This window comes from Solanum lycopersicum, chromosome 8 (genome assembly GCF_036512215.1).
Source record: "Solanum lycopersicum chromosome 8, SLM_r2.1".
Lineage (NCBI taxonomy): Eukaryota > Viridiplantae > Streptophyta > Magnoliopsida > Solanales > Solanaceae > Solanum > Solanum lycopersicum.
Genome location: NC_090807.1, coordinates 64616977 through 64633180, shown reverse-complemented (window position 1 = coordinate 64633180; position 16204 = coordinate 64616977). Strand labels below are relative to the sequence as shown.

The 16204-nt window shown below is 32.9% G+C and overlaps 4 protein-coding genes and 1 non-coding gene across 5 annotated transcripts; 1 reads left to right on the top strand and 4 right to left on the bottom strand.

Annotated features, from left to right (window-relative positions):
* Positions 1-919: 919 nt before the first annotated feature.
* On the top strand, positions 920-2908 carry LOC101254018 (uncharacterized). The gene is made up of 3 exons (XR_011211030.1): positions 920-1090; positions 1208-1289; positions 2393-2908. It is a non-coding gene; the product is annotated as an uncharacterized protein (transcript).
* A 172-nt stretch (positions 2909-3080) lies between these two features.
* Positions 3081-4829, bottom strand: LOC101254323 (14.7 kDa heat shock protein). The gene is made up of 2 exons (XM_004245714.5): positions 4505-4829; positions 3081-3603 (listed from the first exon to the last, which is right to left on the bottom strand). Exons 1-2 carry the CDS (start codon positions 4677-4679, stop codon positions 3266-3268), a joined length of 513 nt encoding a protein of 170 aa, XP_004245762.1. The 5' UTR covers positions 4680-4829; the 3' UTR covers positions 3081-3265.
* A 1090-nt stretch (positions 4830-5919) lies between these two features.
* Positions 5920-7375, bottom strand: LOC101250041 (heat shock 22 kDa protein, mitochondrial-like). Its single transcript, XM_004246103.5, has 2 exons — positions 7035-7375; positions 5920-6518 (listed from the first exon to the last, which is right to left on the bottom strand). Exons 1-2 carry the CDS (start codon positions 7264-7266, stop codon positions 6160-6162), a joined length of 591 nt encoding a protein of 196 aa, XP_004246151.1. The 5' UTR covers positions 7267-7375; the 3' UTR covers positions 5920-6159.
* A 1696-nt stretch (positions 7376-9071) lies between these two features.
* MTSHP (mitochondrial small heat shock protein) lies at positions 9072-10201 on the bottom strand. Its single transcript, NM_001246943.2, has 2 exons — positions 9918-10201; positions 9072-9682 (listed from the first exon to the last, which is right to left on the bottom strand). The coding sequence occupies exons 1-2, from the start codon at positions 10120-10122 to the stop codon at positions 9255-9257; spliced, it is 633 nt and encodes a 210-aa protein (NP_001233872.1). The 5' UTR covers positions 10123-10201; the 3' UTR covers positions 9072-9254.
* A 382-nt stretch (positions 10202-10583) lies between these two features.
* LOC101254623 (putative vesicle-associated protein) lies at positions 10584-15888 on the bottom strand. The gene is made up of 7 exons (NM_001330767.1): positions 15737-15888; positions 15566-15636; positions 15401-15482; positions 14817-14932; positions 14452-14607; positions 11217-11294; positions 10584-10982 (listed from the first exon to the last, which is right to left on the bottom strand). The coding sequence occupies exons 1-7, from the start codon at positions 15786-15788 to the stop codon at positions 10869-10871; spliced, it is 669 nt and encodes a 222-aa protein (NP_001317696.1). The 5' UTR covers positions 15789-15888; the 3' UTR covers positions 10584-10868.
* Positions 15889-16204: the final 316 nt, after the last annotated feature.

Here is a 16204-nt window from a genome sequence, read left to right as displayed (position 1 = left end):
AAATGACTAAATCATTTCATTGTGTAAGAAAAAAATTAAAATTAAATTATTTAATTATAAAAAGTAACATTTTTTTCCGAAATAGCTTAAAATGAAAAAAAAATGCGACATATATTAAGATAAAGTTTTAAAATATAGGTATGTGATGGGAACATGAAAACCACCTTGAAGTAAAAAAAAAAAAGGTATAAGTTCGTTATTGATGGACATAACATGCCAAACTCTTAGCCAACTATTCCTCATTACTCTAATTTTGAATACATTTATCTTAGGGTCTGTTTGGTACCAAAGGAATAAATATCTTTCTTGAAAAAAAAATTTGGTTTGCTATTATCTTATATGTTTGATTAGTTAAAAATGTTTTCAAAAATAAAAGAAAATGACTTTATAGTAAGAGTAGGAAAAATAAATTTTATACAACACAATTTTATGTTATTTGTCTCCTCCACACCCACAACACAATAATTCCCAACCCCACTCATATAGAGGTTAAGTCATAATTAGGAATTTGAGGGTTCTGTTAAGCATTAATTGATTTTATTAAAGGGTTACAAAGTTAATACACATATATTTATTTAATTTTTTAATACATAGAATCTATGAGAAAGCTATTGAGTTTGTCTGAACCTACGAACCCCACTTCGCTTCGCCTCTGCACTCATATAGGATTTTTTTAGTCGATTATATATAAATACTTTTGAGATATTATTTTTTGTTTGATTATCAAATACATAAGAAATTAAAATCACTTATAACATTTTGCAAACACACCTTAATAATCTATGTAATCTGGCACATAATGACATAAAGGCAAGATTATAATAATAAATATTCTAGTTTGTTCCTATACGTTAAATATATTAGAGTATAAATGTTGAAAAGTGATCAAATATATTAATTACGATAGATAAGGTTTAGTAGGATTATTAATATATATGTTGACCAGGCTGTAGAATACAATAATTAGTCCATTAGGCCAACAATTCTCTTCCTCATAATCAGAGAAAGAAAATCTCAGAGCAATAGAATGGAGAAATCAAAATGCCAAAAACAAACTTTGTTTAGTGTTGCTAATCTTAAGCTTCCCTCAGTAAGTTTTTAATTAATTAGTAATTTTTTTTTCTTTCATCATCTTAATTTGTGTTTTAGCAAAGGAAAAAAATATAATTATGTATTTAGATTTCTTATGAAGGTTAGTGGATATTAGTTTCAGGTGGTGGTGGTGAATGCAGATTTGGGATGCACACATTGTAGGAGCAGAATATCTCAAATCATGTCAAGAATAACAGGTATAAAAAAAAATTAGGGTTATTATATGTTTGTAATTTTTATTACATTTTAATAATCGTGATGTTTAGAGTCATCTCGTTATTTATATGTTAACATATAAAAGTAGGGAAGATCAGAAATTTTTTATGAGGTATTGGTATTTTTTTACCTCAGCGAGAAATGGATGGTTCTTAATCCATTTCATTGACAACTAGATTAAATTCTTGATTGCATAAATCACTAATTTCATATGGCACCTACACCTCCCACTATTACATATATCGACAAATGGAAAAAATCACACTTGTTTGTTTTAACTTTTAATATATATGATGAAGTTTGATTTGACTGAATTTAAGAAAGAAAGAAAAACTTTTGAAACTTATAACTCTAAAATCAGGGGTGGCTCGACAACGTTAAAAAAAAAAAAACATGTGCCTTAGGCCTCCAAATTTAAGAGGACTCGTTTTCAATAATAATAGGATAAGTTTGTTTTTTTTAATAAATATTGAATAGTATTTGTAGAAAAAGTTAACTTTTCATGAAAAATGAAGGAAATAATAGAAGAAATTTGACATATTTAGAATGCTATATGTATGAAAAATAATTTAAAATAAGAATGGTTATATTATCAATTGAAAACTAGAAGAAATCAAATTATATAAAAGTTATTAACAATTCAAGTTTTAAGGCCTCAGTTGAATTTTTGTTTTAGGCCACTAAACGCTTGAGCAACCCTTGTCTAAAATAAGTTACATATATGTTTGTGTACGTAGAAATCATTTTATCAAAAAATAAAATGGATATTTTAGACTTATATTATTATTAAATATAAAAATATTTTATTCTTTAATTTTTGGGATGGACTAAAAGAAAAAAGTGAGTCATATAAACTAAGACATTAGGAGTAATATTTGCTTACGCTGTAATTGTAATTATTTGATGTGAAATTTTATGATTCTCAACTCACTTCAGGACAAGCGCAGGAATTTTAAATTAAATTTACCTATTTCCACTGGTTAGGTGATTTTACTCTTAGCTACCTTTATGCACTTGTAGTAAAAAGCTTTTATACATGCTCATAAAGTTCTGAAATTTGAATAATTGTGACTAATATTGACAGGGATGAGGGAGTATACAATAGATGTGGGTAAAAAGCAAGTGATTGTAAGAGGAGATGTTAGAAATCATCACCAGAAAAAAAATGGTGCAGTAAAGAACCACAAGATCAATGAACACCATAGCCGGATTTTCGCCTTCTTCTTTAGTTTACTGAACTTCCATTGGAGCACGAGCAAGAAGATGACTGATTAATCGAGAGAACAAAAAGAGTTTGATTGATGAACATTCATTCATGGGGTTGACAAGTATGAATATATCATGCTAACAAAGGAGTCAAATACACATTCTTTCAAATGTTTATTTGTTGGGAATCTTTTGCTTCCATTTGATTACTTTAAGCTTCTCCTTTTGTTACTTGTATAATGTTTCTAGTTTCTTTATACTCTGCCCCATGATCTTTATACACATTAACATGCTTAACACAAAGAGGTAAGGTGTAGCATACACACTACCCTCTTCAGACTCCACTTATGGAATGGAATTACACCAGGTATGTTGTTGTAGTGAACTTAAATAAGTACTCTCTTCGTATCAATTTATATGGTAGTGTTTCACTAGGCACAAAGTTTCAGATAGTAAAGAAGACTATTGAAACTTGTATATATATTTGTGTGGCTATAACGAACCTCCTAACTCTCCAAATAGTAAACATGTCAAGCTAAGTGGAATGGAGTACCAAACATTCAATGGACACACAAGAAGAAATACCATTTTTCTCAAACAACATTTGCAAGCATTTGATCCCTACTAATTGAGTAATCCAACAACCATCATGTAGTACAGACCTTTGATCAAACATTTCCCAAAATAGTACAAAGTTTTCATACTACAAAGGATATATCAACAAGATGAACAAAAAGAGACCTTAAGACATTCAATCTTCTCCCATCTCACCTTTAATTACCATTCTAAGAATACCATTTTTCATTTGTGCTTCAACCTTCTCAGCTTTACAGCAATCAGTGCTAAACTCGAGACTCCCTCCGTATTTCCTCCCTGATTCCTCAGATTCCACTTCAATGTCTCCTTTGCCAGTGAAGTAAACCGTGTTGTTCTCTAACCAGACCTTAATCCCATCTTCACCAACGCTAGGCATTGCCACTCTCACAAGTATACCATCCTTCAGTGTATCCACTTCTAGCACCTCTTTCGGTCCTGCTGACTGAAACGGGTTCTCCATCTTGAATTCTTGTGGAGAACCCGTCACCAGAACTGCAAATAAACACAGGAAATTGAAAAACAGAGCTTCGACCTTCAATGGAAGTAAACAAAAACAACCATTAGAGCTCAATCTCAACACCGACGTCTGAGCCATAATAATCATTTAATTTCTTTTTGGGTAACACTGACGTCTGATCCAATTTCGTACACCTCAACTTTACCACCAGATAACGCTACCTCCCCCAACATAGACACATCAAGTAACTCTGATCACTAAATCTTAGGCACCTGAAAAGAAATTAATTGTTGTGTTTTTGTATCTTGCTGAGATTTGAACCTAGACTCCAAGGTTTGCGTTCACGTCACTGACCACTATGCTACTACGCTAGTATAGATTTTTTTTCCCCAATAATGATGGTGCTTTGCCAGCTTACACGCACATAGACTATTCCACTAGATACATGTTACCTCGCACCCGCACAAATACATAGTTACCAAGTGACTCTGCTCGCGCAATATTGAGCAAAAATTTCGGCAAATAGAAAGAAACCTATAGTTCCATTTTTGGTTTGTTTCATACTCCTACTCAATTTCTTTTAGGATAAATAAATTAGCAATATTCTCTTATTAACACACCAATTTCAATTCTTCAATCAAATCTCTAAGTAAACCAAAAATACTCTGAACACAACATAAAGGGAGTTGATTTCTCAATTAATCGCTTAATTAACACTTATTATCTTAGAAAGTCACTTTCTTCTTTGATTCCAATTTTCTTTAAAAAAAATATAACTTTTTGAGATAATAAATAATCATATGCGAAGTACAGCCAACGTAAATGTGTTGATAATCCGCTCGACATAAAATATACATTCTACCTAATGTATATTAACAAATATCACATAACATAAAGTGTAAATAAGAACAAGAGGTAAACGGATGAATCAATTACTTGGCTCAGTAGAGTTTTTCTGCTCATTGCTCAGGGAATTTGAATCTGCAGTTGTAATGGAGGAAAAAAAGCGTGTGATTGAAGGAGCGGCGGTAGTAAATTTGGATTTAGAGCTGAGTAATTTGAACAGTGTCGATGCTCCGGCGGCTTTTCTGATAGTCAGAGCCATTGACATTTTCCCCGATCAATTTGTGGTTTTCTCGATCAAGGGTTCTAGAGTGGTTTATGGAAATGGTACCTTCCGGTTTGATATCTTGGGCCTAATTTTGGACCATTAGGCCCATGTAAACTACATGGGTTGAGACATATAGGCCCATAGTCAAACAAACCAACAATTAGTTCCCCATTCATTAATTGAAACCCATCTCTCCCCCACCCCCCACCCTCACCCCCCACTCCCCCACCCCACACACACACCACACACCCCAAAAAAAAACAGAAAAGAGATCATAATATTATTTTTTAAAAATAGTTGTGGAAAGAAAAGAGAGACCCAATTTGAGAATTGAATGAAAATTGATTTTAGAATTGCTAATTTAATTTTGCAAGGCGTTTTTAGGGCGAGCTTTGTGGCAGAGCATAGTATAATGCATTAGAAGTGATTTTTGAGGGTAAAAGTATCGTAAGGGATAACCTATTTAGTTTGGATATACATGTAGGAGTTAGACGAGTTTTTATTTGAGAGAATAACTCAAAAAAATCTCTTCAAATTATAATTAAAAATAGCTAATTAAGTCCATCAATTAATATATTTCTTTAAAAAACACCATAATTCAACTTGATGTTAAATTTTAGGAAGTTAAAAATCAAAATAGTCTTCATTCAACATGAATTTAGAGGCATAAAATTTAAACCTTGATTCATTTGAAACAATTATGGAAGTTTCACTCAAAGGGATTTTAACTTCTTCTAGCTACACATTAATTGTTATCTAGCTTTTTGTTATTAATATATCACAACAATTTACTATTAGTTTCACATATTATCTGCTACCTCCCACGTTTAAAGATAATAGATAACTCTATCCACTAAGAATAATTGAACAAATGAGTAGCTACACTTCTTATCAATCCATTTAAAGGAAAATAAAGCTAATGTTTGCCAGCTTCTGTTATTCCCTACCCTCTCACCCTGTTGTACTACATATTTCATATATCACCATCACTATTGTTGCTCTTGTAACATACCAATGTGTGTTTAAAAACTGCCCAGATACTCCAAAATGTTGCTGCACTCTTATCGGATTCTAAAAAAAAATTATTTTTAAAAAATCCGAACAACATAAATTACATCTTACAAGGTGCAAGTTCAGACCTTCTGATTTCTACGTTGCTTATGATGGATCAAACGTTCTGATTTCAAAGGAAATGCATTTGATTTGTAGTAATTATACCAGAAGTACTCAATCAAGCTCATGAATAATACATCAAAATTTCCAAAAGAAACCAATGTTCTTTTTCAAGTACTCATATCATAACACTTCAAAAATCAAGCTAAAAGAGTAATTGATATCATAAAATCCATAGAGTTGCTTGAAATTCGCCAGCGCTCAGCAAAACATCTAAGCAGATATCTGTACACAATTACTTCAATAATCTTGTGCAAATATATAGTTCACTATTTCACATCAATGACATGATATTCACAAGCAAAATTTACTTAACTTTTATCTCATAGTTAGAGCCAGTCACCTTCTGAGGAGTCTTAGACTTGGGGATTAGCATCCTAAGAACACCATTCTTCATGTTTGCTTCCATAGACTGAGCCTCATACGAATTCGAACAGATTTCAATGTTAGCACTGTACGTTCTTCCGCTGTCCTCATACGTAGACTCCTTCTTTCCTTCACCCTTTATGATGATAGTCCCATACGAAATCAACACCTTCACGTCTTCCTTGTCGATTCCAGGCATTTCCATTCTCACGTGCATCCCCTCCTCTATATTCTTAGCCTCATATGCCCCTCCAGGTCCAGAAATTTGAAACGGATTCATCATATATGCATCACATGCACCTTGACAGAGAGTAGTACGAAAAAAAAATACCAAAATTATCAGACATTTCAAAAATTGCAATCCAAAAGACGCAAAAATTGTTCCAGACTTGAAACAAATGAACAAAAATCAGATCTATGGTAAGCAATTTAACACCAGCACTTAAATTTGAGTTTGAGCTAACAATAGTTTCTGTTACTTAGCAATGTTATATCAAAGGCAAAATTTGGCTGGCTCTGATGAAGAAAAAATACAAATATACCTGCGTTATCCATCTCAAAAAATTATATGAATGAATAACAAATATATGAAAAAAAAATTTTGAAACAGAACTTGAAATATCAGTTGTTATATTGGCAAGGAAACGTCTGTCTCAGAGCCTCACTTCAGGATAAAGAGTTAGAAGTAATCACGGATCAACTCGTGGAATTACATAAGATATGTTGTTGTTGTTATTAAATTCTTCACATAATAAATATTCAAAATTGTGCAAAACGAAATTAGGCAAAAGAGAGGGAAAAAAAAAACAATGATACCGCGATGAATAGGGAACTGCTCAAATCGAGCGAAGGAACCTCCACAGGCATTGATGATGAAGCTTTCTTCATTAGAATCCGTAACGGAAACACTACCTACATAGCTTAAGAATCGAGAAGTTAACGGTGCAAGCGACCCAGTAAGTCCTCGTGAAGAAGGCGCATTGTTGAGTAAATTGTAGAAAAGAATTGATGAAGAGCTTATTCTCCTTAAAGCAGTACGAAACGCCATTGTTGTAGCAGAACAGAGTTTTTGCAGTTACTTCATCACCCAAGTAGAAAACAGAGTTTTGTATTGAGATCTGTCTTGACCTTCAAGCCAGCTCCCCCAATATTTACGCTCAAAATATGACTGGACGGGGTAATATAAAAAATAAAAAAATAGCCTTTAAAATAATGATTTTAACTAGCTTAGGTATGTAATTGGAATAAACATGATTATGATCCTTTTTAATTTAGGATCAATCCATAATTATAATCTTTAATTTTGAAATTTATTTAAAATTAAATAAATGAACACATTCATCTTGAGTAACATTTTATATGACAATTTTATATCCTACCTAGTATTTTATTTGTATTAGATTATGTAAGACATTTATTCTTTGACGTTAAGTTAGAGTCATGACTTTGAAAAAATTATTACTGTTATTATATTTCATGTTGTATTGTATGTTTCGTATAAAAGAGTTGTAGTTAAGTATTACCATCATTATTTATCAGTGAATTTTCCTAGTTAATAGGGGTGTGCAAAAACGAACCAAAATATTATTATTGGGTTGTTGAAATTTTTAATGGATTTATAATAAAAAGTTATTGGGTTATTGATTTTTACTATGGGGTTATAGACGGTAATAATTTATAACATTATCCTTCATAAATATTAAAAATTAGTAATTAATGTATAACTAGGCATTATAACCATATCAAATTATTAGTATTCTATTACTCCACACTAGTTCGCAATTATAGCTATTTGATTTTATTTTTATTTTGTAATTGTAAGTTGTAGTTTTCGCAAATTTATAAGTAAGATTAACATTAGAAATTTTATTTTATATTTTGGCGGCCATGACGTATAATTGTAGTTTTTGAACTATGTTTTCTTTTATTGATGTAATTTCTCATTATTTTTCTTGTTTCACTTTATTAAAATATTTAAAGAAGTGAGAAATTATAATATTTACTGACATTTTTTTATTGGATAAACCAAACCAATTATTGAATAGTATTTTAAAAAATCTAAAACCAACTCAATCAATACACACCCTACTAGTTGACACTTAACATGCTCATTTGAAGAGCTAAATTTCTACTAGATCAATAAAGAAATTAGAAGACCGATTAAAAATCTATTTGCATAAGCTTAGAACTTAATGAATTAAATAAAATATGATGTGAGAATTTAACTTCAAATTTTGACTTAAAAATAAATATTTTTAAAGTATCTTTTCAATTTTACATGAAAGTATTACGAATAAAAGTGTAAAAATAACCGTCAAATATAGATAATCCATTTAATTTGTCTAAAATTTCAAGTGTCAGGACTCAATTAGATTTAATCTCATAACATAACTCATTATACGAAATCCTCAAATAAACTCAATTCAATCTCCAATTTCAATTTATTTTAAAAAAATTATTAAAATATATTTTTATATTTATAATATAAATTATTATCTATTAATATCTTCTAGAATTTATCTTATCATTTTTTACTTTTTTTTAAAAATAATTATGTTATAAAAATTAAATATTAATATGTTAAACTTTTGAGATTATCGGATCAAATAAGGCGAGTTAAAACTCAATCATATTCAATCCATTTGAACCCCACTCGTTAAAGCCCAATGTAAACTTGGACCAATCAAAACCAACTCAATATTTATTTCACTCACATTTTAATATTCTTAATTTCAAGATAATCCATCTATTTAAAACCCTAATTATAAGTTTAAAATTTAAAACCCAAGACTGGAAGAGCCCTATAGCTCACAAAATAGCTACAATTGTTAAAAGAGAACAAACAAAAACATTAAGAGAAAAGTATACTCAACTTTCCAGTTTTCTAATTGAACAAACTCTTACAATCAGAATTCCAATTTTTAGCACATAATCTTTTATTTTCCACAAACCAACCTATCTAAGAACTAAAAAGTTGAAAAAGTTAATAACATCAACACTCAATTGTTGCACAAACTTGGCAAAGCTTAAAAGCTCTCACTCAATTTTAACATCGAAAACATCCTTCCTTTCTTCTTGCTTCACCTTTGGAACAGCTACTTTCAACACTCCATTCTTCATCTCCGCCTTGATTCCATCCAATTTGTAGATATTTTGAGGAATTTCCAGTCTGGTAGAGTACCTCCTTCTATACTCTTCATTCTCCGACTCTTTCTCGCCTTCTCCTTTGATTATCAGCGTGTTCTCCTCCACCGCCACCTTCACATTCTCCTTATCGAGTCCAGGCATGTCCATTTTTATATACAGAGCGTTATCGTCCTCCTTTACATCCCATCCTCTTCTTGCTCCAACTCCGGCGCCCATTGCACGCGGTGCAGCTACGAATGGAGAATCCATCATTTGATCCATCATGTTCAGCAATTGGCTCACGCTCCTAATTGGTGGTGAAAATGGATCAAATACATCTGTCAACCCAAAAATTCCAAATGAGTCCACTAGGATGATGGTGTAATTAGTTTAACAGATCCGACTTATCATTATCATACAATAAATCACAAACCTGAAGAGTTACATTTGTAAAACCAAATTAAAGTCCAAACGAGTCTAAACGTACAATAGTTTCTAGTTTAACAGTAACAATGCCAACGAATTGTAATACTGAATCACAAATTTGAGTAAAACAGAGTTTGGAGAAGTTACCTGAGAATAAACTAGGAAAAGCATCACGGCGAGAGACGGATCGATCGGACCGGCGGTCAACATCAACGCCACGATCATCCTGGTCATAAGCTGTCATCTGAGTGTTAGTATTGAATGAACGGAAAGCAGATGCAGAACGAACAGGATTGACGAGCCTGTTGAATAGTGATGAGGCGGTGGCCCTCCTTAGAGCAAGAGTTGCCATTTCTGATACCAAAAGATTTCTGAATAACTTGCCGATTGAGTAAAGCTTCACGTTGTGATTTTTTTTGTTGGATAAGAATGGAAAATGAGAATGTGATGCTTGGGTTTTATATTTCGTTAGTGACTTGGAGAAGGGGAAAAAAAGACTCGAGAAACTTTTAGAAGCATCATGTAGAATGTTCCAGAATTGTGGCGTGAGGATGTGTGAAGACGCTTCTAGAAGCTAGTAGACAATATACATAACGCTTCTGGGTTTTTCAAATTACTATTATGTCCTTAACTTTTATTCAATTATTTTTTATCAAATAAGTGAAACTTAACGTGAACAAGATGTCGATACGTCTTAAAAATTTAAATCTAACTTGTCCCTTAACTACAGCAAAAAATAGTCATTCTTCTTTCGCCCTTTACGATAATTGACTTTTTAGATTTTATTCTACCTAGCATTATCAAATGCTTCGATTAACTACGATTTTGAACCATTATATTTGAAATATTCGAAAAAGCTCGTTCATATTTACAGAAAGTAGAAACAAAAAGTCAATTTACGATCCAACACGAGAAACTACAAGTTATATAAAATTATAATATAGGCCAATTGAAAGGTTCTAGCTGCACAATTTTTTCCTACTAAAGGCTGCAGCTAACTAAGACAATGTGAGAATTGCTGCTATCACCGGCTACAATCTCTTTTCTTTCACTGATCAATTCTGTTGAGTTGAGATACAGATGTAAAATGATGAATGCTCATGACTTTTTGAGAATGTATCCCAAAAGTATTCCCAGCAAGCCAACCACGACGACAGGGATGAAGGAAACGCCACCTCTGCGACTTCTAGTCATATCACGTTTTACAAGTTCCTACAAAAAGGATTCATGATTCATGAAGTAGAGCATTGTGACTAAAGGATAACAAACAGTCAGACCCAAACTGTTGAAAGACAGACATTGTTTAAAGTTTTAACCACAAGAATGAGACCTGGACTAATCAGGAGAAAAGAAAAACAAAACCAAAGATGGGAAAGAATGACAGAAAAGCGTTGGAATTTTAGGCTACATGAAAAAGAAATCAAAGAAACAAAGATAAAAGCTCACCAGCTCTTGACGAAGTTTGTTGCTCTGCTGAAGGGCAGCAGCCTTTTCAGCCATCAATCTGGAAATAACCGATTTTGCCTGAAATTTACAAAGTTCTGTTTAGTCATATCAACTGCAATAAGAAAGCAGGCCTATATATCCTTTTGGACATATTTATAGATCGAGTCTGTAACTCCAAGCATCAAAAGATCAAAGGAATCTAGAAGGTCATAAAACCAGAGTAACTAGATGATAAATAGTAGGTGTCCATTTCCAGAAGTGGGAAAATTAGGAAACCGGAAACAGAAAAGCTTTTGCTGAAGAAGGGGGAACATAGTTGAAGCAAGTAATCCAATTGGAAAGCCAATCGGGAATTTTAATCCTTACGTTTCCTTCTCTAATTTGTTCTTAGTAGACATAACATAATGCAACCACAAACCTTAAGAAGTGCTTTCGTCTGACTGATGCTTAACCGACAAACACATACATGACTGCTTTGTTCATTAACTTTTTAACAAAGCAAAAGGTGAAAATAACCTGGCTAGCGCTATGTCAACTAAGACACCAGTATCACTGCCTCATACACCAAAACATTTTTAAATTTACATCCTGTAGTTAAGTCAGGTATTTCACCTTTTTTGGTTTTGAAAAAGGAGTTAAATGTATAAGAGAAGTGAGATGGTAGTACAAATCTAGCAGCCACCTACCCAAAATAGGACCAAAAAGGTGCACTAATATGCACACTAATTTGAGTTTTAGGGTAAAAAGGGGAAGTAAAAGAGGAAGGCCAACTGGTCATTGCCCTCATTCTACAAGAAAGGAAATGAGGAAGTTTTGGTACCCCTCCATCACCTTTTCAGCGCATCCTAAGTTGGATAAAAAAGAGAGGAAGTATCTCTTTCACGACAACTTTCTGATTGTGACTATACCCCAGAATGACTGATGCTCCTCCACCTAGGAAGTAACTAACCAGTGAACTTCCCTCACTTATCTTTTCCTTCTCCTTTTCAGAACCATACATAGCTTAAAAGAATGAGGGAAGAAATGTAGAATTAAACATGAAAAGAGTGATATTCACTTAATTGCATCATTCACTACATTTCAAGATAAAGAATATTTGAAGAGTCAACACAGAAGAAAAAATCTAAAAATATTTAATAGTCCATCAATCCCAATTTGTTTGGCATTGTTTGACGAGACATGAAGTTTCAGAAAGAAACGAAGACTTTTGAAAATTTACCCATTTATGAATAAACTACCAAAGTACCCTTGTACAAAACAGTCTTGTATCTGGTGGAGCAAACAAGAAGTCATGTCAACGGTAAAATTGGAATGTTAAAATTAGTAGATACATTCTGAATATTTTTTGGGAATGGACATTAGGAAGGTCGGAATAATAAATTAGAAGTTCTTGCGCAAGGTAGAATGTAGGGAAAATCATATGTCATAGTTGCACAGACCTAGTTATCAAGATGAATAGGTGACTGTAATACCACATGCTCTACCATTTATCACAGTTTATCAATTGCTCGAAGCAAAATAATTCCATGGACTAATTAAGAAAAGAAAGCAACTGCGCTAGACCAGCTTGTTCACAGCTCAATGTCACATGGAATAATATGAAAATTTATAGTCCGCTGGTTTTTAGCTGGGGGTTTATTGGAAGCAACCTCTCCACCTCACAAAGTAGGGGCAAGGTATGCGTGCACCCCACCCTCACTGGACCCGACTTGTGGCCTGTGGGACCATACGGGGTATGTTGTTGTATATTCTGATGGTTTTTCTAAGATAGCTTTGGGATATTGCTGGTACGTTAGCAGCCAGCAGACCGAATAAGTGATCAAGTTCCAAAGTTATACAAACTGATTTTGACCTTAACACATTAGACACTTCTGACATCTTGGGAGAGAAAACTAGTGAAACAGATATTTCAGCATGCAGACTTCTATTACTGATATTCTTGAGTGGAAATGTAAAACTTGAAACTAACCAAAAAGAGGTCAAGGATAAAGCTAGTTCTTTCTGAATTATAGTTCAGCCAAAGAATTTAAATATCCTTTCTGATGAGAAAAACAACCATACGTTTACGTTGCTAACACCATTCTACCATAAAAGTCGCTAGCTGGAGCGGTTAGATCCCAACAACACACTACAAATTGCATTTTCTCTTAAAATCTTCTACCATAATATAAATGTAAGGACAAGCTCGTGACTTTTTTATCTCCCTTCCATCAAAGAAAAACCATCGGAGAAGCTTGACGTCGTTCGGAGAGGAAGCGAGAAGCTCGACGTCGTTCGGAGAGGAAGTGGATTAGCTGGGACTAGCACTGAAGGAGAAGACTTTCCATTTCCAGTTTACTTTGTCAATACAAGATGTGGTATATGTATTTGGGCTTGGGTCACTATTGGACCCAAGCCATCAGATTTTTGTTCTTTTTTTGAATAAATGGGCTTGTCCCACAGTTTAAATTTTTTTAAAAAAATAAGAATGTAAGGAAAATATCATGAGAAAATCTTAACTTTAAGAAGGCAATACCAATTGTTAGCAGGAGGCTGAGACCCAACAACACCCTTCGCTCTATCTTTCATGTTAATCAAACCACTATCGGCTTCCTATACCAATGGAGCATTCATGCTTTGTAGCTTTAGAGATATTTTGGAAGAATCAGTGTTCTTCTAGCCACGACATACTGTGTCTAATGTTGACACCATCAAAGACGTGTCTTGCACCTCTAAGATATTTCTGAATTATCTAGCTCATTTGTGCTATTTGTATCCACATACGACATTTATACAAGGACATAGAGTAAATATGGCTCGAGTTAATCATAGGAACAGGCATCATACACATGGCATAGTCGACCTACCACAACTCACCAGATGTAACTAGCATGCAAGATGAACCTCCCACACTCTTAAAAACTTTTTCTATTCACACATACAAGTATGATGGACACTCAGAAACACATATTAATATATTTTCATTTGACATACGTCTAGAAAATACATTAAATTCTGATCCTCACACATACAAGTATGGCACACACTCTGAAGCACATAAATTGATGACTTTTCATGGAACATGGTTAGGAACTATAGAATGCAAGTGGACCATTAATCTCTGATGATTTTCATCAGTTTCAATGAAGTTCTAGACACCTGAAAGTAACAATGATATCAAATAATGATCATGGTTCCCAGTGCACAAACTCCCATCCATTAAAATCATAAACAAGTGATAAAATAAGTAAATAACCTCAGAACCATTTTCATGGCCATTATCTTTCATGGATTCCTTTGGCGGAGAACCTTCTTCTGATCCTTCTGCAACCGGGAATGGTGGCTGAGCTGTGGGAAGATAAATCACTTTCAACTTGCACTCATCAACAACACGTCCATCCTCCTTATTGAACTACAAAGAGACCATTACAATTCAACAAACTAAAACTTAAGTTTGATACAGAAACTATAGTTGATCCAACTTCTTTTGATCTTATTCAATTGTCAACACTAAGTTTAGAATCAAACACTTGTTGAAGTGTTGGACAGTAAAATACGCAACAATTCCACATTTCTAGTCTTGACAAACTTAAAATGGACAAAAAAGAATGGCACTGTTACCATTTCTTGAGTAATATCTTTGGCAGCAACACCAGGAGTTGCAACTACACTCTGAAGTAGAAACTTGTCCTTGCATTGCATGTCAGAAGGGGCCTCCTTCTGAGCTTGCATTGTAACTACAAAAGATACATAAACAAACACTATTCACCAACCATGACATTTTAACAGCATAAATCACAACGCTTATTTCCAATTTCAATCTACATTTTTTTAAATTTTAATCCTCAAAAACACCTTAAATGACTTCACTTTCCAAAAATTCATTTTTTTTCCAATATTTTTGGGCTTATAATATCTTTTGTCTCAATTATTGATAATCTCTAATTTTATCCTGGTGCATCCGAGTAAGCACATTTAATCTTCAATTACTTGAAATGTGCACAATTGATACGTTGCTTGTGAAAATTCACAATTTTTACATGATCACCATATTCCACTGTTACTCTAAAGGAACTAAACATACACATTTCAATCAATCGACGATTAAAGATGTTTTGAACATCACAAGGACTAAATTAAGAATACTTTCAATGATACAAAGTACTATAGTCCCTATTTTTAGTGGAGAAAATTATAATATGTACCTATAACATCAGAAGTCGATCGAGGCGACACAATCCCTGTATTGGGTCGAACACAATACTTTTTGGGGTTCGTCGTTTTGACCTGAAAACAGTATGTACAACAATTCGAAGTTGCTAATTCGAAAATTCAACAAAAAAAATATATAATTACATAATTAATATTACCTTGAAAGCGACATGCTCTTCAGTATTATTTGACAAATGAATCGAGCAATAGATCTGCTTCTTCAACTCGACTAATCAAACACATTATACACAGAAATGCATCAAAAAAAATTCCAAAAAAAATGTGCAAAAAACAGGAAAACGAAAGTATGAGAAACTGAGGAAACTAACAGGGAAATTTGAGCTCAAGGGGTTCGATTTTCAGAAGCTCTCCACTGCTCATTTTCTTCTGAAAGCACAAAAAAATGAATCAAAAGGGAAAAAATCGATACTTTTTTCTTCTTCTGGTAATTTACAATGTAATAAAATTTGGGGATGATCCGTATATATCTCTTCTGTTTCTGTACTTGGGAGGGAAAAACCCCAATTCACAAAGCTCTTTGAAGTGGACTTAATTTAGCTTTTAGTAAAAATATGGGGACTGATTTGTAAATATTTACTTCTTTTTTTTAGTTTACAGATATTCAAAATATTTGTTTTTATTTTCAAGTCTAGAATTTACAATAATTAGAAAGTATTTACTTTTTGAAAAAGTTTAGAATCTATCACGAAAAAAAGATTTAAAACGCTCTTAAATTATGTAAAATTAAATAAAAATGTGCACGTTAATAACTTGGTTAAAAGATGTTGTCAATATTT

Bases quoted from the DNA above. Each gene is read 5' to 3' on its own strand.
- LOC101254323 (XM_004245714.5), bottom strand. From the start codon at position 4,679: ATGTCAATGGCTCTGACTATCAGAAAAGCCGCCGGAGCATCGACACTG. The intron at 3,604-4,504 runs GTAATTGATTCA...GTTTATTTGCAG, and splicing joins GAAAAACTCTACTGAGCCAA to TTCTGGTGACGGGTTCTCCA.
- LOC101250041 (XM_004246103.5), bottom strand. From the start codon at position 7,266: ATGGCGTTTCGTACTGCTTTAAGGAGAATAAGCTCTTCATCAATTCTT. The intron at 6,519-7,034 runs GTATCATTGTTT...CTCTCTGTCAAG, and splicing joins GCAGTTCCCTATTCATCGCG to GTGCATGTGATGCATATATG.
- MTSHP (NM_001246943.2), bottom strand. From the start codon at position 10,122: ATGGCAACTCTTGCTCTAAGGAGGGCCACCGCCTCATCACTATTCAAC. The intron at 9,683-9,917 runs GTAACTTCTCCA...TTGGGTTGACAG, and splicing joins TTTTCCTAGTTTATTCTCAG to ATGTATTTGATCCATTTTCA.
- LOC101254623 (NM_001330767.1), bottom strand. From the start codon at position 15,788: ATGAGCAGTGGAGAGCTTCTGAAAATCGAACCCCTTGAGCTCAAATTT. The intron at 14,933-15,400 runs GTACATATTATA...TATCTTTTGTAG, and splicing joins ATCGACTTCTGATGTTATAG to TTACAATGCAAGCTCAGAAG. The intron at 10,983-11,216 runs GTGAGCTTTTAT...TCCTTTTTGTAG, and splicing joins ACAAACTTCGTCAAGAGCTG to GAACTTGTAAAACGTGATAT.